The following is a 16944-nucleotide window of genomic DNA, read 5'->3' as shown; positions in this document are numbered from 1 at the left end:
CCTTGTGGGTTCCTTTTCATGATGACCAGGGCATGAATTGTCATCTGGGAACTTCTTTTGCTTCCTAAGTTGTTTCTCTTTGAATTCAGGAGAAGCATCCATTTCGATGGCTATCTTGCCTGCAATGTCGAGTGACTTCTGAAAGCCCTCTTCTCTATACTTGAGCAAAAACTCTTTTAGAGACTCGATTAGCCTAATGGCTGTGTCATTTGACACATCTGCTGCTTGTAGTGCCTTGCTTGCAAAGTTGATCTCACATAATAAGTCATACCAAACTATGAGGCACACAAGGAACTCCATACTAACAATCTCATTAGATAGTGACTTTGCCTCTGAGACAATTTTGCTGTCTCCTGCCACTTCTTCAAGCTTTTGTAGTGAATCTAAAACTCCCTCCATCTGGAAACGTATAGCTTTGACAGAGTCTAGCTTTGCTTCCCACCGGGCGTCACTCAGAGGCTTCAATGTGATGTCGACAAACTCTGCGAGAATGTCCCACCTCTTCACAGAAGATGAAAAAGATTGTGTACAACCTTTGAACAGTGTCAAAGAAAGTTAGACACTCTCTGCTAGATGAGGCTGCATCACATAACTAAAGGTTCAAGCTGTGGCTACAGCAGGGGATGAGTAGAGCCTCTGGACATCAGGTCAGTTAAGTACTTGTTCAGCTGGCACTTTCACTTAAATCAGAAAAAAATATGCTTTGAAACAAAAAAAAAAAAAAACCCAACAACTTTACATTCAAGAATTATGTAAAACAAGCTTAAATAGTAAGTTGAGTCTTACTTCAAGTCTACCAAAATACACCTAAAATAATATCGCATTTTGTTTTGATCTAGTTTCTATTTTTTCTACAAACTAAATAAAAATACTTGGATAGATTTTGTGTTTTTGCAGTGTAATAATTTTTGCACATTTTGTTGATCCAGCTCAAATACATCTTCAAGAAATACCCTGAAGTTTGTGGATGTAATGTGACAGAAAGTGGAATATTCAATCAGTGTGAGTGCTTCTACAAGACATTGTACAGGAGCCAATTAAGTCTCCTCCGTGCTTCTAAATGCTATTAGGCTGTGGTATAATCTATCTGTTGAACTGATCAGCTTCTCCACAGGCGTTGTCACTCTTAAACCTGATACCTTTTTCTGCGTTTTCGACCTCTGTTTCATCCGACTTTGCCGTTTCGTCTTTCCCACTGGAACCCTGACCGGATGCGTCCTCCTCCTTCGTCCTCTTGACCTGCTCCACGTTGTAGCTGTCGGCTTGTCCACAGTTCACCCTGGACATCAGGACACACTGCATGCCGTCAAGTTTCAACCCAGAAGAGAACCTTCTGAAAACAACAATGAATAATAAGACGCTCACCCATATGTGTAGCGTGGAGGCAGCGGGTACGGGATGTGGGTCCTGGGCATGAGGAGGAAAGTCCTCGCCACGTGAATGATGCTGCAGAGGGACAAGGCAAGGAAGGAGGACTGGAGAGAGATTCCTCGCTCGTGTAGAATCTGTAGTGGGAAATGGAGACAACATATGGTGATCTGAAGCAGTCTTTCCATTCTTCATCTGTAGAATCTTTTCTGTGCTACTAGGATTATTGTCATCTGAAAGTGTCCCAGCAGTAGGGTTCGTTGTCTTTCTGTATCACTAAAACTAACTGCAGACTAAAGTCACTGGCTGGTGTTACAATGGTTTTCCCAGAAATTGATCACATAGTTCAGGATTTATTCTCCCATCAGTGATAACAGTTTGAGTCTAGATAATGTAAAATATTATAATGGTGTCCAGTCCTTTGCTCCGGCATATTAAATTGTCAGATTTGTTCTTGTAGTTTTATTTACTCTTAAGACATTTCTTAAACAAGTTTTGTAACAGTACACTAACTCAACATGGGTGAAAATATTTTTTCTTTTGTTTTTACCTATTTTGTTTTCTACAAAAGCTGAAACTTTATATCCAGATAAAACAAAGGCAATGATATCTTGTGTTTTATTTTTAGTTTCCGACTTTTGCTAAGTTTGGTTTTTCAGCCTATTAAAACAAATCCATATGTAAATAATAATCTGTTCAATTTCCACCAAATTAAAAAATATGTAGCAAAACATGGCAATGCACCTTGATGATGAGGAAGACTCCTGAAGAAGAGTCAAAGGCTCCGTTGTAGAAAGTAATGATGGTGGAGCGATGAGCAGCAAACAGGTTCCCCACCTCGGCAAAAACAAACAAATTCCAAATGTTTCAATAAAATGACCCCCTGTATTTGATTTCCAATGAAGGAGCAGCTGCTTTTACAGAATAACCACCTGAATGTTCGTCATAAGGAGCAGAATTCCTCCCACGGCGATGCAGGATAAGGCAGGAAAGAGCATCAAGGAATATGCTGCAGAACAGTGGGAGAGAAAAAAATGACGGTAATCTCGAAGATGAATAGCAGTTTGACTAAATGTATTAAATATGTCCCTTTCTACAACCTTATAAATTAAATATGTTTGTTTGCATCAAACTGTTTGCAGACCTGCACTGGAGAAGGCCACAAAAAGGGTTCCAGTTGTGTACAAAGATCTGGAAGGAGAAAACACACGAGTATCTCTGGTCATTTATATAACATTAATAAAAGTTAAAGGCATTTTTGTGTTTTTGTTAAAAAGGTTCATTTTTTTATGGCTTACATTGACACTATCTAGTTTGTTATTTATACTACGCCTATTTAAATGGTAAACACAGTAACTGTCGACAGTATGTGGTCAAAGGAGGTGACGTCTGTCTGGGTGTAAACTGTCTTTGTAAGACCCTCCCTAAGTTTATCACGTTCACCATTGAAGGTTCCTCCTCTCATCCTAACAGAAATAATTCAACTACAAGCTCAAATTTGACATAAAACCTGTTTCTAGGGTTCTGTATATAAACCAGTTGGAAGATTAAGCAGAATTTCAAGACTGTTGATATAAAGTTCTCTATATGCATTGTAGACTGCAACCGAAATCTAAAATTAGTAATTAAATAGATTAGTGCCCCCTGAGTTGAATGAAGATTCGTGCTTGAAACTTACACTGCCAGCAGTCTTGTTACCATGGTGCCAAATCGATCAAACAGGTAGCCGTTGATCAGACTCAGGAAGTTGTTCAGGAACGAGGCGATAGTGAAAACCAGAGAAAACTGCTCATCCTGACCTCTGCAGTCTGAAAGAAAGAGCAAAACACTCAGACATCATCCCATAGAATGGCGATTATCAGTGGTTATCAGCCCATGGAGCAACTCTGAAATGTGTACAAACCAAATTAGACCATAAATAATTTCTTCAAAGCTTTTTCCAGTCACGTTGTGACTACAGCTCCACGGTGTCACCATCTGCAGGTGTGTCTATATACTTAGAGAAATATTTTTTATGCATCTTTAGATCTGGTTTCAACATTTAGTCTTCTTCAATGAAGGCTGCAAGATCATCTCCAAGTGGCTACATGTTCATGTCCCTCTCTTATTTCTCTGGGTTTTACCAAATAAACATAATTTTAATAATCCAAACTGATATGCTTTATGTCTCGTTTTATACAGTGTGTTTTAATGCCATTTGCTATCTCCTGCTGCAGCTCTGATGATTTATGTTTTTTATCCAGCTTTAGGATAGACGTTCATGCAGGGATAGAGCATTTTGACCCAACTGACAAGCAAACAGCAAAGTCACCACCCAAATAACTGGAGAAATTAAACAAATAGCCCCGTCTTCAGAAACTTAAATCACACAAGTCTTCTATTTCTTCTTTTGCTCACCTGTCTCCACCAGAGAGCTGTTGCTGACTGTGTTGTTGCTGCACAACTCACTGAAGTACTGGTCTTCCTTCAGCACAAACACCAGAGAGGTGTAGCCAAACACCACACCAGCAAAGCACAGACACTCCAGCATCCCCGAGATCAGCGTCAGCCAGTAGCGCATCTTGGAGCCGACCTCGCGGCCCTGCATGCTTCAGTCCTTCTCCGCAAGAGCTCAGATGAAACTTTCGACGATAAGGTCTGTCTTCAGAGAAAGTTATTCTGTTTTCTAAAGCTCCCCGGGGTTCCTCCAGCAAGCAGCAATCATCTTCCTGCTTAAGAAATACGAGAAAACAAAGGGGATGATCACTTTTTTAATTTGTCAGTTCCTCAGCCACCTTCTGGTGAGCAGCATTAAGTTAACACCAGAGAGCCAGCTGTGAAGAACGTGTTAGGTGGGCTGCATCCCAAAGCTGCTAAAACAATGAGAGGCTGAAGGAACATCTGCTACTGGACAATATGACAGATGTTTTATTGTCAGTGGAAATAAAACAATACTGTATTAGAGCAAGTTTAAAGATCTGATGCTGGAATTTATTTTAGTAATTAATAACTTAACTTCAGTAGAGCAGCATTTGAGCAAAGACAACTAATATTACCAAGTTTGAAAAGCATGTATTGATTCTTTTTTTACTGATAATCCTTCATAGCTAACCAATGCAATGCATGCACATCATTTCTTAGCAAAATGTTTATTACATAATGTATTTTTCTACTTCCAGCTATGCTATAATTCTGAGCTAGAGCTTTACTATTCATAAAACATCTTTATGCCTGAGATTAAAATGAAACTTTAGCCTTTTAAAATATTAATAACAATTTGAAATAATAACTTTCACCTTGGTGAAGTGAAGCCTCTTCAGTCCAGTTCCTGTGAGTTTAACTCGTCAGTTCTGTGACAGCATGGCGGGTCTTCCCTCTTAAAATGCTTCTTATCTTTCTCATGGTGAACCGCCGCTACAGCATACTGACAGCAGACTTTATGGACCGTGACAGTTATCTGCAAGAAGTACTGCCTCTAATCCAGATTAGTTGGGTTAATCTATGAGTACCAACACAAGACAAAGTACTGGTGCAATAGGGAACTTACATATACGTTCTAAAACATGATTGGTAAGCACAAAATATATTTAAATTTACTTCTTGAAATGCTGTTTGTTTGTGTGATTGAACTTACTTTTGCACTCCTGCACTTTTATGCCAGACCTGGAAACAGAGCAAAGCCACTGATGTGCCACAAAGAGCAGCTTTGTGTTTCTGTCCACGGCACCAGAAGGGAAGCCAGATTATAACTGATTAATAACATAAAATGGCTAATCTAACAGATCTGAATTTCTTGACAGTCTAAGAGGATTTCTCCAGGCTTTTTCAACCGACGTCAGGAAATCCAGATGCAACAAACGAATCTTCAGGTGCCATCTGACCACAGTTAGCTAAGGAAAAAGAAAAAAAGGCCAAGTACTGTGAAGGTTAGAGTCACTCAGTCAGATTTATTAATATCCTGCTCATAAAATGAGCGCTTACAAATGATACAATGTTGAACGGATCAAAGTGAGACGTTCTACCAGCAGGAAGACAACACGTCGGTTTTATAGGATCAGTAAAAGGAAAATAATCGTAAACACTGAAGAGAGTGTGAGACTATCTCCGTATTTGCTCCGCTGAAAGTTATTTCTCCCGAGACAAACTTGGTCCAGGAAAGGTTCCTTTTGGAATGTTGATGAACATTAAACCAACAACATAACTATAAGATGATCAAAATTTCAGTCAACTTTTATCCCCTTGGTTATAACCAAACCCAATTTTATAACCACATAGTAAAATTTTATTTTACCTTTTGATGTCACATAATTATCAGGAGGGAAATTTTATTTACTAGAGTTCATCCTAAGAATATGCAGAAATTAGAGGTATAATTTGTGTTCATTTTTTAAACATTTCTGTGAAACTATTTCAGATTATAATAAAAAATCTTTATATAAAAACCACTATACATGTAAACATAAAACTGACACATTATCAAATTTCCTACTATCCATTTAACTACGGGAATTACTCAGCAAGAGAGCACCATCAGGATTGCAGTGCCGTATTATATATGCTATTATGTAACAAAATGTGGTCTTAAAAGGTAATAAAAACCGCATTATGTAATAATTAACACATTTAACCCTTGGACACATTTTAAGTCAATATAACCATAAGGTGCCTTTGAGACTTTCCCATTTCCAAAAGCTGAGGGTTTCCATTGAACTTCATATCCTTTTATTAAGTAGATGTTATTCTATTTGAAATGCATGTTTAATCAAATTTTTATGAATAAAATGCCACCAAAACAAACCAACATGCAAACAGCAAAATATTTCCACCATATCATCGACATATTCAAAACAAAAATAAATACATTGTAATGGTGATTGCAAGATGCATATTTTTAGAAAGCTTTTGGGTCTCCTTTTCAACAATATAATTTTGGTGATAGGAAAAGAATTTGAATACTAATAAAATTATGGCAAACTCTTTGTTTCTTGTTAAATCTTTCAGACTTAGACTTTCTTTTCTGAATAGATATCAAAGATATCAATTAACTTTCAAACAGTTCTATATGGCCCTCAGTTATTTGTAAAGGAGTCACACAAACGTTTAGCAAATAAATTGTTTATTTTCATAAATGATGAAAATGACAAGGTGAACAAGGACATAACAGAGTGGACTTTACACATGATAGGGTGGAGACGTGAAATATGATAAAATTATGTCATAAATGTAATGAATACGCACATGGTGACTTGGCCCTAACTAATCTCTTCTTTTGTATATTTGTCTGTTTAATTTTTTCTTTTGCAAACTGTGTCTTCAATATGTCTTTCTGTTTATTTTAACCCTCTAATGCGTAAGAAACTGATTTTGATTTTTTGTGTGTGTGTGTGCACGTGTGTGTGTGTGTGTGTGCGTGTGTGTGTCACAAAGTTTACAGTTTGTCAAAAATTTAATCAATAAAAAAAACAGTCATCATTTATCTTTTATATATTTTTAATCATTATATTTTATACAGTATGTTTTAATGCTTCAATTGAACTCTATTCTTCAGGATCCTGTTCACAGTTAAGTGTATAAATTTCATAGAGACCTCAAACATGATTTAAAATCAGCATCAGTTTTCTGTTTCTTATATTTTATGCTACAGAAACTCTTTACCACTTTCTTTCGACTCTGTTACAAAAGAAAACTTTTCAGGAAGGAACAAAGCTCTTTAATCTTTAGCAATTCTTTTTTTTTTATCATAGGTATATTAAAAAAACTGCTTAATTCAAATGCAAACAATTATTACATGATTTACCAAACTGTTCAAAGACTTAATAAACTTCAACATTAAATCCCTTTTATTTAATTCCAAATTTTCTATTTCCAGTTTAGAGCTTCAACAACAACATAAAAGAACCCCCACACGTTTGGCCATCTAAGATGTTTTCAAAACTCATGGGAGTCAGGAGACTCCTTATAGGAGAGAATATTTTTCAGAAGAGCTTCATGTAATTAGCAAGATGACAACATTTTTTTCTCTCCTCTAAAATACTTTTAATCTTTAAAACATTTATTTCGCCATTAGCTTAGATGGTGAACATCTTCTCAAAGTGGTAAGAAAGTAGCGATGACAATCTCCTTCAAGTAAAGACATAATGTAATAATCCATACTGGTTAACTTTGCTGCTTCTGTTGACGCCTTAATTGAGGAGATCAGATTAATCAGGGTAGAGAAGTGAGAAGAGAAATCTCCAGGAGAAAAATTGAGAATTCGGCCTGGTAAACTTACAGAAACCTTGGTAAGATACATAGAACAGCATAGGTCATAGGAGGCCCTCAGACAGCAGCTAGACGTTTCCACAATGTTTGACACTTAGGTGTCAAGTAGCTCCATTAATGCTCCAGCTGAGGAGGTGGATGAAATGCAGAGGCACCAAGAGCACACAGCTCAGCCTCATCCTTCCAGAGGAAAACCCGCAACTCAGTGAAAAACAACACATGGACACCGCACAACTCAAAGTCCTGGAAGCTTCTCACTGGTAAAATTAAGTTCTTCCTCTCCGCTGATGTCACATGGTTGCTCAAGATGACAAAGCATCAGATGTTTTTAAAAGATAATTGGATACGACTTCATTGCAATGTTACTGGATCTGAGTTGAATGAACTTGGACTTAATAGGGCTGTAAATAGCAGGTGATGAATTAGACCTGTTTTTCCTGTATAGCAGGGGAGTCAAGCTAATTTTCATTTTAGGTCACATCAAGATCATGAACATCCTCAGTGGGCTGGTTGTAGCAGAATGCATGCATTTAGAAGTATTCGATGAGTTCTTCTAAAAATGTAATATTTAACACCCATTTTAAGAACTTTGGTTATGCTTTTTGTAAGATCAGTAAAGGTGTTATCCTCGACGGGTGGAACCTCTGGAGAAGTTCGTCATTTCGGCCACAAGGTGGCAACATCTGAACTCTACAAAGTTGAGGGAGATCAGTAAATATTTATTTCTCTCCTAAAGTTTCAAGAATAGAAAAATATAAGGCTGTAACGTTGTAAACTCTTTGCTATTTTTTGGAGAGCCAGAAAATAAAACCAAATTTAAGTGCTACAATAATAATAATAATAATAATAATAATAATAATAATAATAATAATAAAAACAAAACAAAGAAGAAGCAAAACACAAAAACAAGACAAGTGATGATGAAAAAACAAGTGATAAGAAGCCCTTAAAGTTCCTTTTGTGTTTCCTTTGCAAGCCAAGATTGCAGGATGTTGAGAAGTTGGAAGTTGCTTGAAGTCCAGTGAGAGGATCATGAGAAAGAATAGATGAAGTTGCAAATAAATCCACCTGGGAATCCGTGACACTTCCGCAGAGCCACAGGCTGGTCGCCTCCATGCCACGCTGCACTGTTGCAGTAAATCGCGGAAAATATATTGTGTCTAAGAAATCAACTTACAAAAAAAATGTCTAATTTACTGAGTAGCACCTGTATGTGACGCTTCTGAGAAATGCTCTGAGCCGAAGATGGATTTCTTCCATTGTATTGGATGTGACATAGTCATAGGGGAGGAGTCCTGTGGGAAGGTGAGGAGCCACACCAACCTTTCCCATAGGAGTGACAAAAAGTTTCTTCTGTTTATTGGATCATTTGTGACCTTTTGAAACCACATAACCCTAATTACTTTAGAATAAATCAACCCTGGATCTGGGTCGGATCGTTTTGAACTGTCCTGCTTTCTTATCTCTCGCTGGCCCCCACATCTTCCTCCCCCCCCCAGCGGAGAGGAAGAGGACAGACAAGTGGACAACAAGCGAAGGCGAGGAGGAAAGGAAAAACTGCGCTGCATAGGTGGGTATTTTCTCCGGTATTCACCGTGGTTCCTCTCAGCATCTCTCGGGTGTAAAATCGCCCGGCGCCGACGTGTTTTTATTGTCTCACCCAAACTCTTTACCCAGCCCGGAGGGGTCGGGCTCCCCCGGATTGTGTCAAACAAGAGAGCTCGGCTAGGCCCGAAGCCATCAAACACTTATGGACTTTAAGAAAGAAACCTGCTGAAAGTGTCTACCACACGGGTAATGGCAATTCTGGTAGTGTTTTGTTTTGTGCGCGGCTGGTTTGGGGTTTGTTGGTGATGGGAGAGGAAGCGACTTTTGGTTCGCTGAACTTGGCTGCCTGAGCAGGCTAGCGGCGTAGCATGGAGCTAACGGAGCTAGCACCAATGTCTGCGTTTCGTTGATGAATAACTCGAGGGGGGAAAGTTGTATTAAACTACGTTCACCTGAAAGCGGCAATTATATAGGGGGGAAAAAAAACAAACTCTACACATTATGTCGGTAGGTTTTAATACAAATGAGAGACTTGCATGGCTGGGAGGTGTTATCACATAAAACATCGCCTCTTCACTGATTGACGCGTTTGAAAAACGCTATTTTAAAAAGATTTCTCCGCCTCTTTCCCCGGGATTTCCTGTGTGCCCAGGACAGGTGAGAGTACACGGAAGTCCCCTGGGACGCCTTACCGCAAACTCCAAGTCAAAGTCCAGTTTGCTTATCAATTTCGCCCTTTGTGTGCCCTGAAACGCCCACTCTCTGTGGATGGTTAACCTGCGCCGAGCTTTCAGGTGACTATCCTCCTGTTGTGTGTATGATTGCCTTTGATTTTTGTTCACATTTTGGTCTGTGTTTAAAGTCTGGTGTGAAATCTCAGCTGCTGTCTTTTGATGTGGTGAGGCAGGCAGAGCAGGGAGACGGCGTTTCAAGTCTAAGAACCTGTTGTGTGGGTCTGGACCAGTGGGGTGTGGTGACAACAGGAGTGTTTGTTGCTTCGTCATTTTAGTCCCTTGTGTGGAGACTTAGTTTTACCTTCTCTACTTACAGTTTTTTCAGTTTGAATACAGACAGGAAATCTGCCTGGATATCCAGTGCCTTGCTAAAGTATTCATTCCAACTTGAACTAGACACTTTAATCTATTTTACTGTGATTTAATCAGACAGAAAAAAAAAAGATACACGATTGCATTGTGTGGCATGCATTTATATTTAGCAACTCTGAGACAATACTTTGTAGAAACACCTCAGAGCTGTCAGCTGCAAATCTAGAAGACTGTTATATTTATCAGGTGATCTTTGCAACATAGTTCAGACTCCCTCAGAGTGAATGAAGAGGTTTTGTGAACTACAATTTTCAAATATTACCTCGGTTGGGCTTAGGTCTAGACTTATTAAGTTTTAGTGTGGATATATAGTATGTTAAAGTGGGTCTCCACTCCAGTTTGAAGTGATTTGAAAGTTTTAACCTTCTGAGATAGTTGTTTATTTGGCTGCATCCATTTATCCATCAACTCTGACCATTTTTGCTGATGCTGCCACCACCATTGTCCTGTAGACAGATTCTCCCTCCTGAGCTGCACCAATGATACCATGGGCCTCTTTGCTGCTTCTGTGATAATCTAGATTCTTTGATCTAGAGTGTGTTCTGTTTCCTGGTTTGTATGTCTACAAAGTCTGTTTATTTGGGGAGATGCGAATGGGGAATCGAATGCTGGCGTGGACCAAAAAAGCAAATTTTGGTCCACCTAAAAACATAGGTCTGTGTTTGGTTGAAGTGAACTCTGGTGCGGTTTGAATGCATTATGTGAATGTTAAGCAGACCGGAGGCCGCTCCAAAAGCAGGAAGTGTACTATAACGCTGGGAATTCTGGGTAAACACGACCAAAACAAACGTGTGAGTCTAGCGCTAGTCGGATGCAATGGCTCGTGGTGTTTTGCCAAAGATAAGAGAAATCATACAACCGCTAAAATCTGATGCCACTTGATTTGTGTTTACATTTCGTGAAGAAAGAAGTTGCTCTCAGTGCCTTTTTCAGAGGTTTTTGTGTCGATTTCTTTAGTGGTTCTTGGTTCAGCGCCACTTCAGATGTGGGGGGAGAGACAGGTTTTCAAGTTTGGCGCTGCACGTTAGAGGATTGTAATTTCCTGTAGGATTTGTTTGATTGCCTGGACTTCAACACAGCAAACCTGAAACTTTTTTTCTGCACTTGCAAAATAATTTCTGGTTTACTTATTCCCCCCTCGCCCCCCTTTACTACAATCAGCTGATCAGTGAAGCATACAAATGCCTTACATATTTCTGTGTTCACCCTATGGTGATTGTTGCTGCAACCTGCTGGAACACAGATGGGGAGTAGATTGAGGACAAGTCAGGGCACGCTTAAAAATGTCCCCTCTTGAAATGAGGGAAGAAGGGAGTGGCCACTGAAAGAGAAAATGGACACAACGTCCTTTCTTTAGATACTTCTTTTGTTGCTTGGAATGATTCCTGGCCGTTCTGTCTGTGGAGGCCGAAGTTTTCCTAGCTGGTCGGGTGTTTTAAGCAGGGCTATCATTTGCTAGTGTGTAATGAATGGCTTGCAGGGCACACCATGGGTGTGTCCCTCTTCTGACACACACCGAGGCTGGAGTTCTGCTATACTTGCTCCTCCTTGCTGTCTGTTTCTCCTTTTTTTTTGATTCATCTCCCTTGATCTACATTTCCACCAATCACACCTTCAGCCTGTTTTTGTTTGAAAGTCGAATGTGTTGGTTGCCTCTGGGTGTTTATGTGTGTGATGGTAAACTCGGAGTGGAACCAAAGTGAGCAGATAACTGCAGCGGTGAAGTGAAACCTCTGCTCGGTCGCCTCCCTGGGAGCTCGTGGTTGATTTCTTGGAAACGTTGACCACCGACTTGTTCGGCAGCCGTTGTGCAAACATTCCTGTCGACAAGCGATCGCTCTCTGTTTGCAGATTAAACGTAGTAAATCATTGTCGGTTTTAATTTAGCGTAAGCTGAAATGCTTGGCGAATTTCAAAGTGATTTAAAATAATGTCATTCTATAGAAAGATAGTTTGTTGGCCCACAGTGGGGAAATTCTGAGAAAATATTATCTTCAAAATGTGTTAATTTTTAACCAGCTATGAAACGCTGCAGCTACTAATATTTTTTGCCAATTCCCTGTTTACTTTTCCATTCAATAATCGCACGGTTTTGCCGTGTTGACATGTTTCCTTTATTTCTCACCACTACTTACTGCAGCCCAGAATAATGTGGTGCTAACCAGCTTCTACACACAAAGCCACAGTTACATAAGCTCAATAGTGGTCAGTGGATTTAGTGGCTTCTGCTCAGATGTTGAAGTATTGATGGATACTGTACCATCAATGGAAGCTAATTTATTTTCAGCTGGACGCTGGGTGCTAATTTCTGTTTTCTTTTCCCTGAGCTGCAGGTGGTCCTGGACTTTAAATGAATCATTAAATCAAAGGGCTTATAAGGTTACTAGACAGTTCTCTTTAGGCTTATTGAGAAATCAAGGCATAATGTAATAAGTAGATAATTATTAGCTTTATACAATTAACAGATACCTCTCAATGGACCAAAATGAATAATATTTCTGTAATGTAGCTCTTGACTTGATTCATGTTGTAAGAGCTCTGCTGAAGTTTTATTCTTCTGTGATGGCTGAGAAGAAAGTCCGTCATTTAGAAATAAGAAGTCAGAATGCAGCGTATTTTTAGATATCTAACAATTTTTTTTTCTAAATGTTAATCCAATAAGATCAGAAGGAGGACTTGTAAAATGTGCAACAATGGTTTAGAAATATTTGTCAGCTAAACCAGCAAAAAGCAAAAATACACCATTTCTTATTTGTCATTTGATATTATTATTTGATTTCTGATGCTGTGAGACAATTTGGGTTATGAATCAAATGGACAGTGCAAAAACTAAGTTGATTCATATTTGTTTTACTTTCTAGGTCTAGAACAGAGGTTCCCAAACTTCCCCCCTTGTTCATCTGGAGCAGGGGCTGAGTATAACAGGGAGTCTCTAAAAATCTCCCTTCGCTCACACACATCGTTCAACCAGAAATAGTTTGGAAACCACTGGGGGGGTCCAGGAGAAAAAGTTTGGGAACTACTGATCTAGAACATAGTTTTAAAATTATTTAAATACATTTTTTTTGCCCTGGTTGCTGCTTGAAGTCAAATTGTATGTTTATTAAAAATATTCAAAAATTGTGATATAGTCCATAATTAAAACACAAATTACTTAAATGCAGACACTGTGTTTTTATGGGATCTTAAAATGTCTGTAAAGTTCCTATATCAGCAACAGTGAAGTATTAAACATGTGGTATTATAATGGCCAAACGACCAGCACACCTTCTACCCATGACTTCTCTGTTCAGTTGGTAAGGATTTAATGTCTAAAATATGCTAAATAATGAAGTTAAGTAACAGTGAAAACTCATTAACTTTAAAAAACAATTAACCCAGACCGAGGCTAAAAAGTTGAGCAAAAACTAGAAACCATTTGAATTTTTACTCTAAAAAGCTGTTTTCCACATCAGTGACTTCATTGAATTTGACCAAGTTGTTTTAATTTTAAGTCCCTCATTAATTTGTTGGCATTGGTTGTTGCCTTTACACTCCCACCTTAAGAATTAGCTAAGCTATGTGACAAAGGTGACTAAACTACTTTCATTTTCTAGTCTCAACAAAGTATGGCATGTTCTACATGCTCATTTAAATAGAGATTTTGGATCACTAAATGGTTTGATTAGGTTTAAGAAGTCTGTTTTTTTTTTCTTTTTCTTCTGCTACATGTTTATCACCTATTTCTGCAGGAGAGGAGTATGTTGTGCCTGTTTGCTGCTATGTCACTTGCCTTTGGTTGGCATTTAAATTTCCCTAGGCAGTATATTTTGTACCCCCTAATTTAGAAATGGAGATGACATTAATGAACAAATTTGACTAATAGCCATCAATGACAATGTTGCACACAAGTCAGATGTTTACTGGATGTTAGTCAGTTTTAGTTGGAGAGAAGCCAGAGAAACTAGTTAAACTGAAACCAAGAGGCAGAGCATGAGGCGGTTTTGAAGATAAAGAAGAACAGATAAGTGGAAGTGACTGCTGTTCTGGGACCTGTCATGTCTATGAGTGACATACAGTTTCATAGCTAGAGGCTGTGATGTTACTTGTGGTGAAGAGAAAAGTGATGTTAAAAGTTATTGCGCAAATAAATCTCATTACCACACAAATTCTGGAGATTGATAAACACAAATATTGCTTTAAAACTAAAGTTTATGCGTCATTGATTGAAGTTCTTAGCAACACCAATTACTTTAAGTCGCATATCTGGACCTCTAAATGCTAATCAGTAAATATGAAAACTTTTATGAGACATAAACGCAACATAAACCAACATGGGGGAAAAAATGGCTTGAAAATAAATAAACCCAATCATACTGTCAGGGTTTTTTTTTTTTTTTTTTTTTTACTAATCATCCGTTAGCTTATTTTTATTATTGTAGGAAGACTAATTAATTGTTTTTTGCTTTTATAGAGAAGACACATATTAATTACAGTTTATATTCTATCTTGTCAATATTTTAAATATATTGAAATCATAACCTATGCTGAGAGGATGCACTTTGTTACACAGCAAGACAACAGATACAGATTGGCACCCAACTTCAACACAATCAAAACATAACCATAACTGATGTTAACTAATCTTATTTATAACGCTATCAAAGCATGATAATAATATCTGAGACATAAAATGTAGATATGTTTGCAGTTGGCCTTATGGTTGAACATGTTTTCTTTAGTCTGATTTGTTCAGTCATATTCAGATTCCTTCCATGCGCCCAAGGCCACTCATTTCCTTTCCCACTAAGATAAATGAGCTTGTGTTGTCTACATGGGACAGCTGGCCTTGCAGAGGTTCCGGCATGAAAACCTGAGTGTGAGTTAAGGTGGACATGTTCGAAACTCTCCCTTAATGGCCACATGTGGAGTGGTGTGGACCAGGACCGGTGCCCCTTGTGGTTTCATGTCAGGATGGTAAAGGTGGGACTGTCTGGATTTAGGCCAAGGTCAACGCACAAAGCACCACAGGGTGTTCACCAAATCTCTGTGCGACCATTCAGATGAAGCCGAGTCAGCAAAGCGCTTGTCCAGGCCACAGCAGCGTTTTAACTTTGTTTCAGCTGTGAACAGGATGTGTGTTGGGACTGCCTCAATGACAGAATGAATGAAATAGAAGAGATGGTATATTATAAAAGAGATTGCACAGTTATAGTTCATTAAGCAAAAAATGCTTTGGAGGGACTAAATATTTGCCATGTTCTGGTTTTGGTGTATTGCTTCTTTGAGGAGTTAATGGCTGCACCGCCCCTTTAACAGAGGGGGTTGTGCTGCTAATGGCCCAGTAATAGCGTAATGGCCGATTCCCAGGCTTTAAGTGACGGAAACCATTTACAGCTTTCACAGCAAAGTGCATCTTTCCACAAGAACGGTAAAATTTGTTAGAAGCTGTTGGGATTGATTAACTCTCTATAGCAGAGAGGAAGGAACAGGAAATTAGGTTCACATTCTTGATGTGTGTGTTTTGTCAGAAAGATGCAACAACTCTTTGATAAAAAAAGACTTATCTCAGATTCTCACTGTAGATTTGGATAGAATAAGAAAACCACATGACGCCAGATTGTATAACATGAACTAACTGGTTTTATTGAAAACAAAAGCAACACTTCTTCCTGCTGGCGTATAAATTACTGACTAGTTATATTAACGTCATAGCTAGACCTGTCGCTATAATAAGTTTTGCGATACATGATAATATTGTTGTTTTGAGGCCATCTTCAACTAATATAATAATACAAGTTCACCCTCTCAAAGATTAAGCCTTAGTTTTGTATAGACCCAGATTTTATTCAAAACAGCCAAATACTTGAAAAAAAATGTAGGCAGCCTTTTAAAAGCTGAAGTTGTGTTTATTTATGTCACCCGATTCACATTGAAATCTGTTTAAAAACTGCAATCCCAGAATTATATATTTAAAAAATAATCACATAGTGCTATAAAACCTTCTACATGTGATATTTAAATGTTTTTTTCCTGTTATTTTCCATAATAATAGAGTTATAATAGTTTATTCAGGTCAAACATCATAACTGTTGCAGTGGAATATTTTCAGACCAAAACAGAGCAGATTCTGCCTTGGAACAGAAATGCATCAGGCTTCTTCTTATCTTTTTTAAATAAAGTAAAACTTTCGGTAACAAGATGGAAAAGGTAGATAACCCTTTTCTAGGTATGTTCACATTATCGCTGGGACTTTTTAAAACTGCAGCCTGCTGTAACCTGAGACGAACACAAACCTGAATGGTAGGAAAGCAACTTTTTTGCCAGTTTTACTTTATAAAACCTGGTAAGGAAGATCGGTCCATGCTCAACCGTTCCCACTAACAAGTTGCTTTTCTAGATCTAATCGGCAACACCTGACGGCCTTTTCAACATGCACATGCTTTTTGTTTTATTTTAGAGATAAGTTTAAGCCAATTTGTTTTCTTGTTTACATATTTCACCTAAGAAACAGTACAGGGTTCCACCCACTTTCTCTTTCCAGCTTTTATGTTTAAAATACCTAGACAAACGCAGACGAAAGATGAATTATGAATTTTTTTTTTAGGACGGCTCCCAACAGCTGAGGCAGGATATGACACGCTAAATCTTACTCTGGAATGTATGACAATGGTACTACGGGAGTGTTTTCTTGCAGCTCCAA

At 38.4% G+C, this 16944-nt stretch overlaps 2 protein-coding genes across 10 annotated transcripts in view; one reads left to right on the top strand and one right to left on the bottom strand.

Moving 5' to 3' along the window:
* slc43a3a (solute carrier family 43 member 3a) overlaps positions 1 to 4080 on the bottom strand; it is a 15944-nt gene extending 11864 nt beyond the window's left edge. Inside the window, exons 1-7 of the mRNA XM_015030373.1 lie at positions 3766 to 4080; positions 3047 to 3176; positions 2513 to 2559; positions 2301 to 2377; positions 2113 to 2205; positions 1366 to 1505; positions 1140 to 1279 (exon numbers count right to left, since the gene is read on the bottom strand). Coding sequence (XP_014885859.1) covers positions 1140 to 1279; positions 1366 to 1505; positions 2113 to 2205; positions 2301 to 2377; positions 2513 to 2559; positions 3047 to 3176; positions 3766 to 3955 — 817 coding nt within the window. The 5' untranslated portion in view covers positions 3956 to 4080. The remainder of the gene's footprint in view (positions 1 to 1139; positions 1280 to 1365; positions 1506 to 2112; positions 2206 to 2300; positions 2378 to 2512; positions 2560 to 3046; positions 3177 to 3765) is intronic.
* A 4840-nt stretch (positions 4081 to 8920) lies between these two features.
* The window catches only part of ctnnd1 (catenin (cadherin-associated protein), delta 1), a 31223-nt gene continuing 23199 nt past the window's right edge, over positions 8921 to 16944 (top strand). For 5 of the 9 annotated variants that reach the window (XM_015030357.1, XM_015030360.1, XM_015030361.1 and 2 more), the window contains exon 1: positions 8921 to 9178. The gene's annotated coding sequence lies outside the window, so the exon portion shown is untranslated. Of the gene's footprint in view, positions 9179 to 9201; positions 9403 to 9838; positions 9951 to 16944 lie in introns of those variants that run through there. The other 4 variants (XM_015030362.1, XM_015030356.1, XM_015030363.1 and 1 more) reach the window with 4 other exon arrangements.

Source organism: Poecilia latipinna, unplaced genomic scaffold (genome assembly GCF_001443285.1).
Source record: "Poecilia latipinna isolate Pla-1442-1.1 unplaced genomic scaffold, P_latipinna-1.0 Scaffold180, whole genome shotgun sequence".
NCBI classification, from domain to species: domain Eukaryota; kingdom Metazoa; phylum Chordata; class Actinopteri; order Cyprinodontiformes; family Poeciliidae; genus Poecilia; species Poecilia latipinna.
Note: the sequence above shows the minus strand (reverse complement) of the source record. Positions and strands in the feature narration are given on the sequence as shown.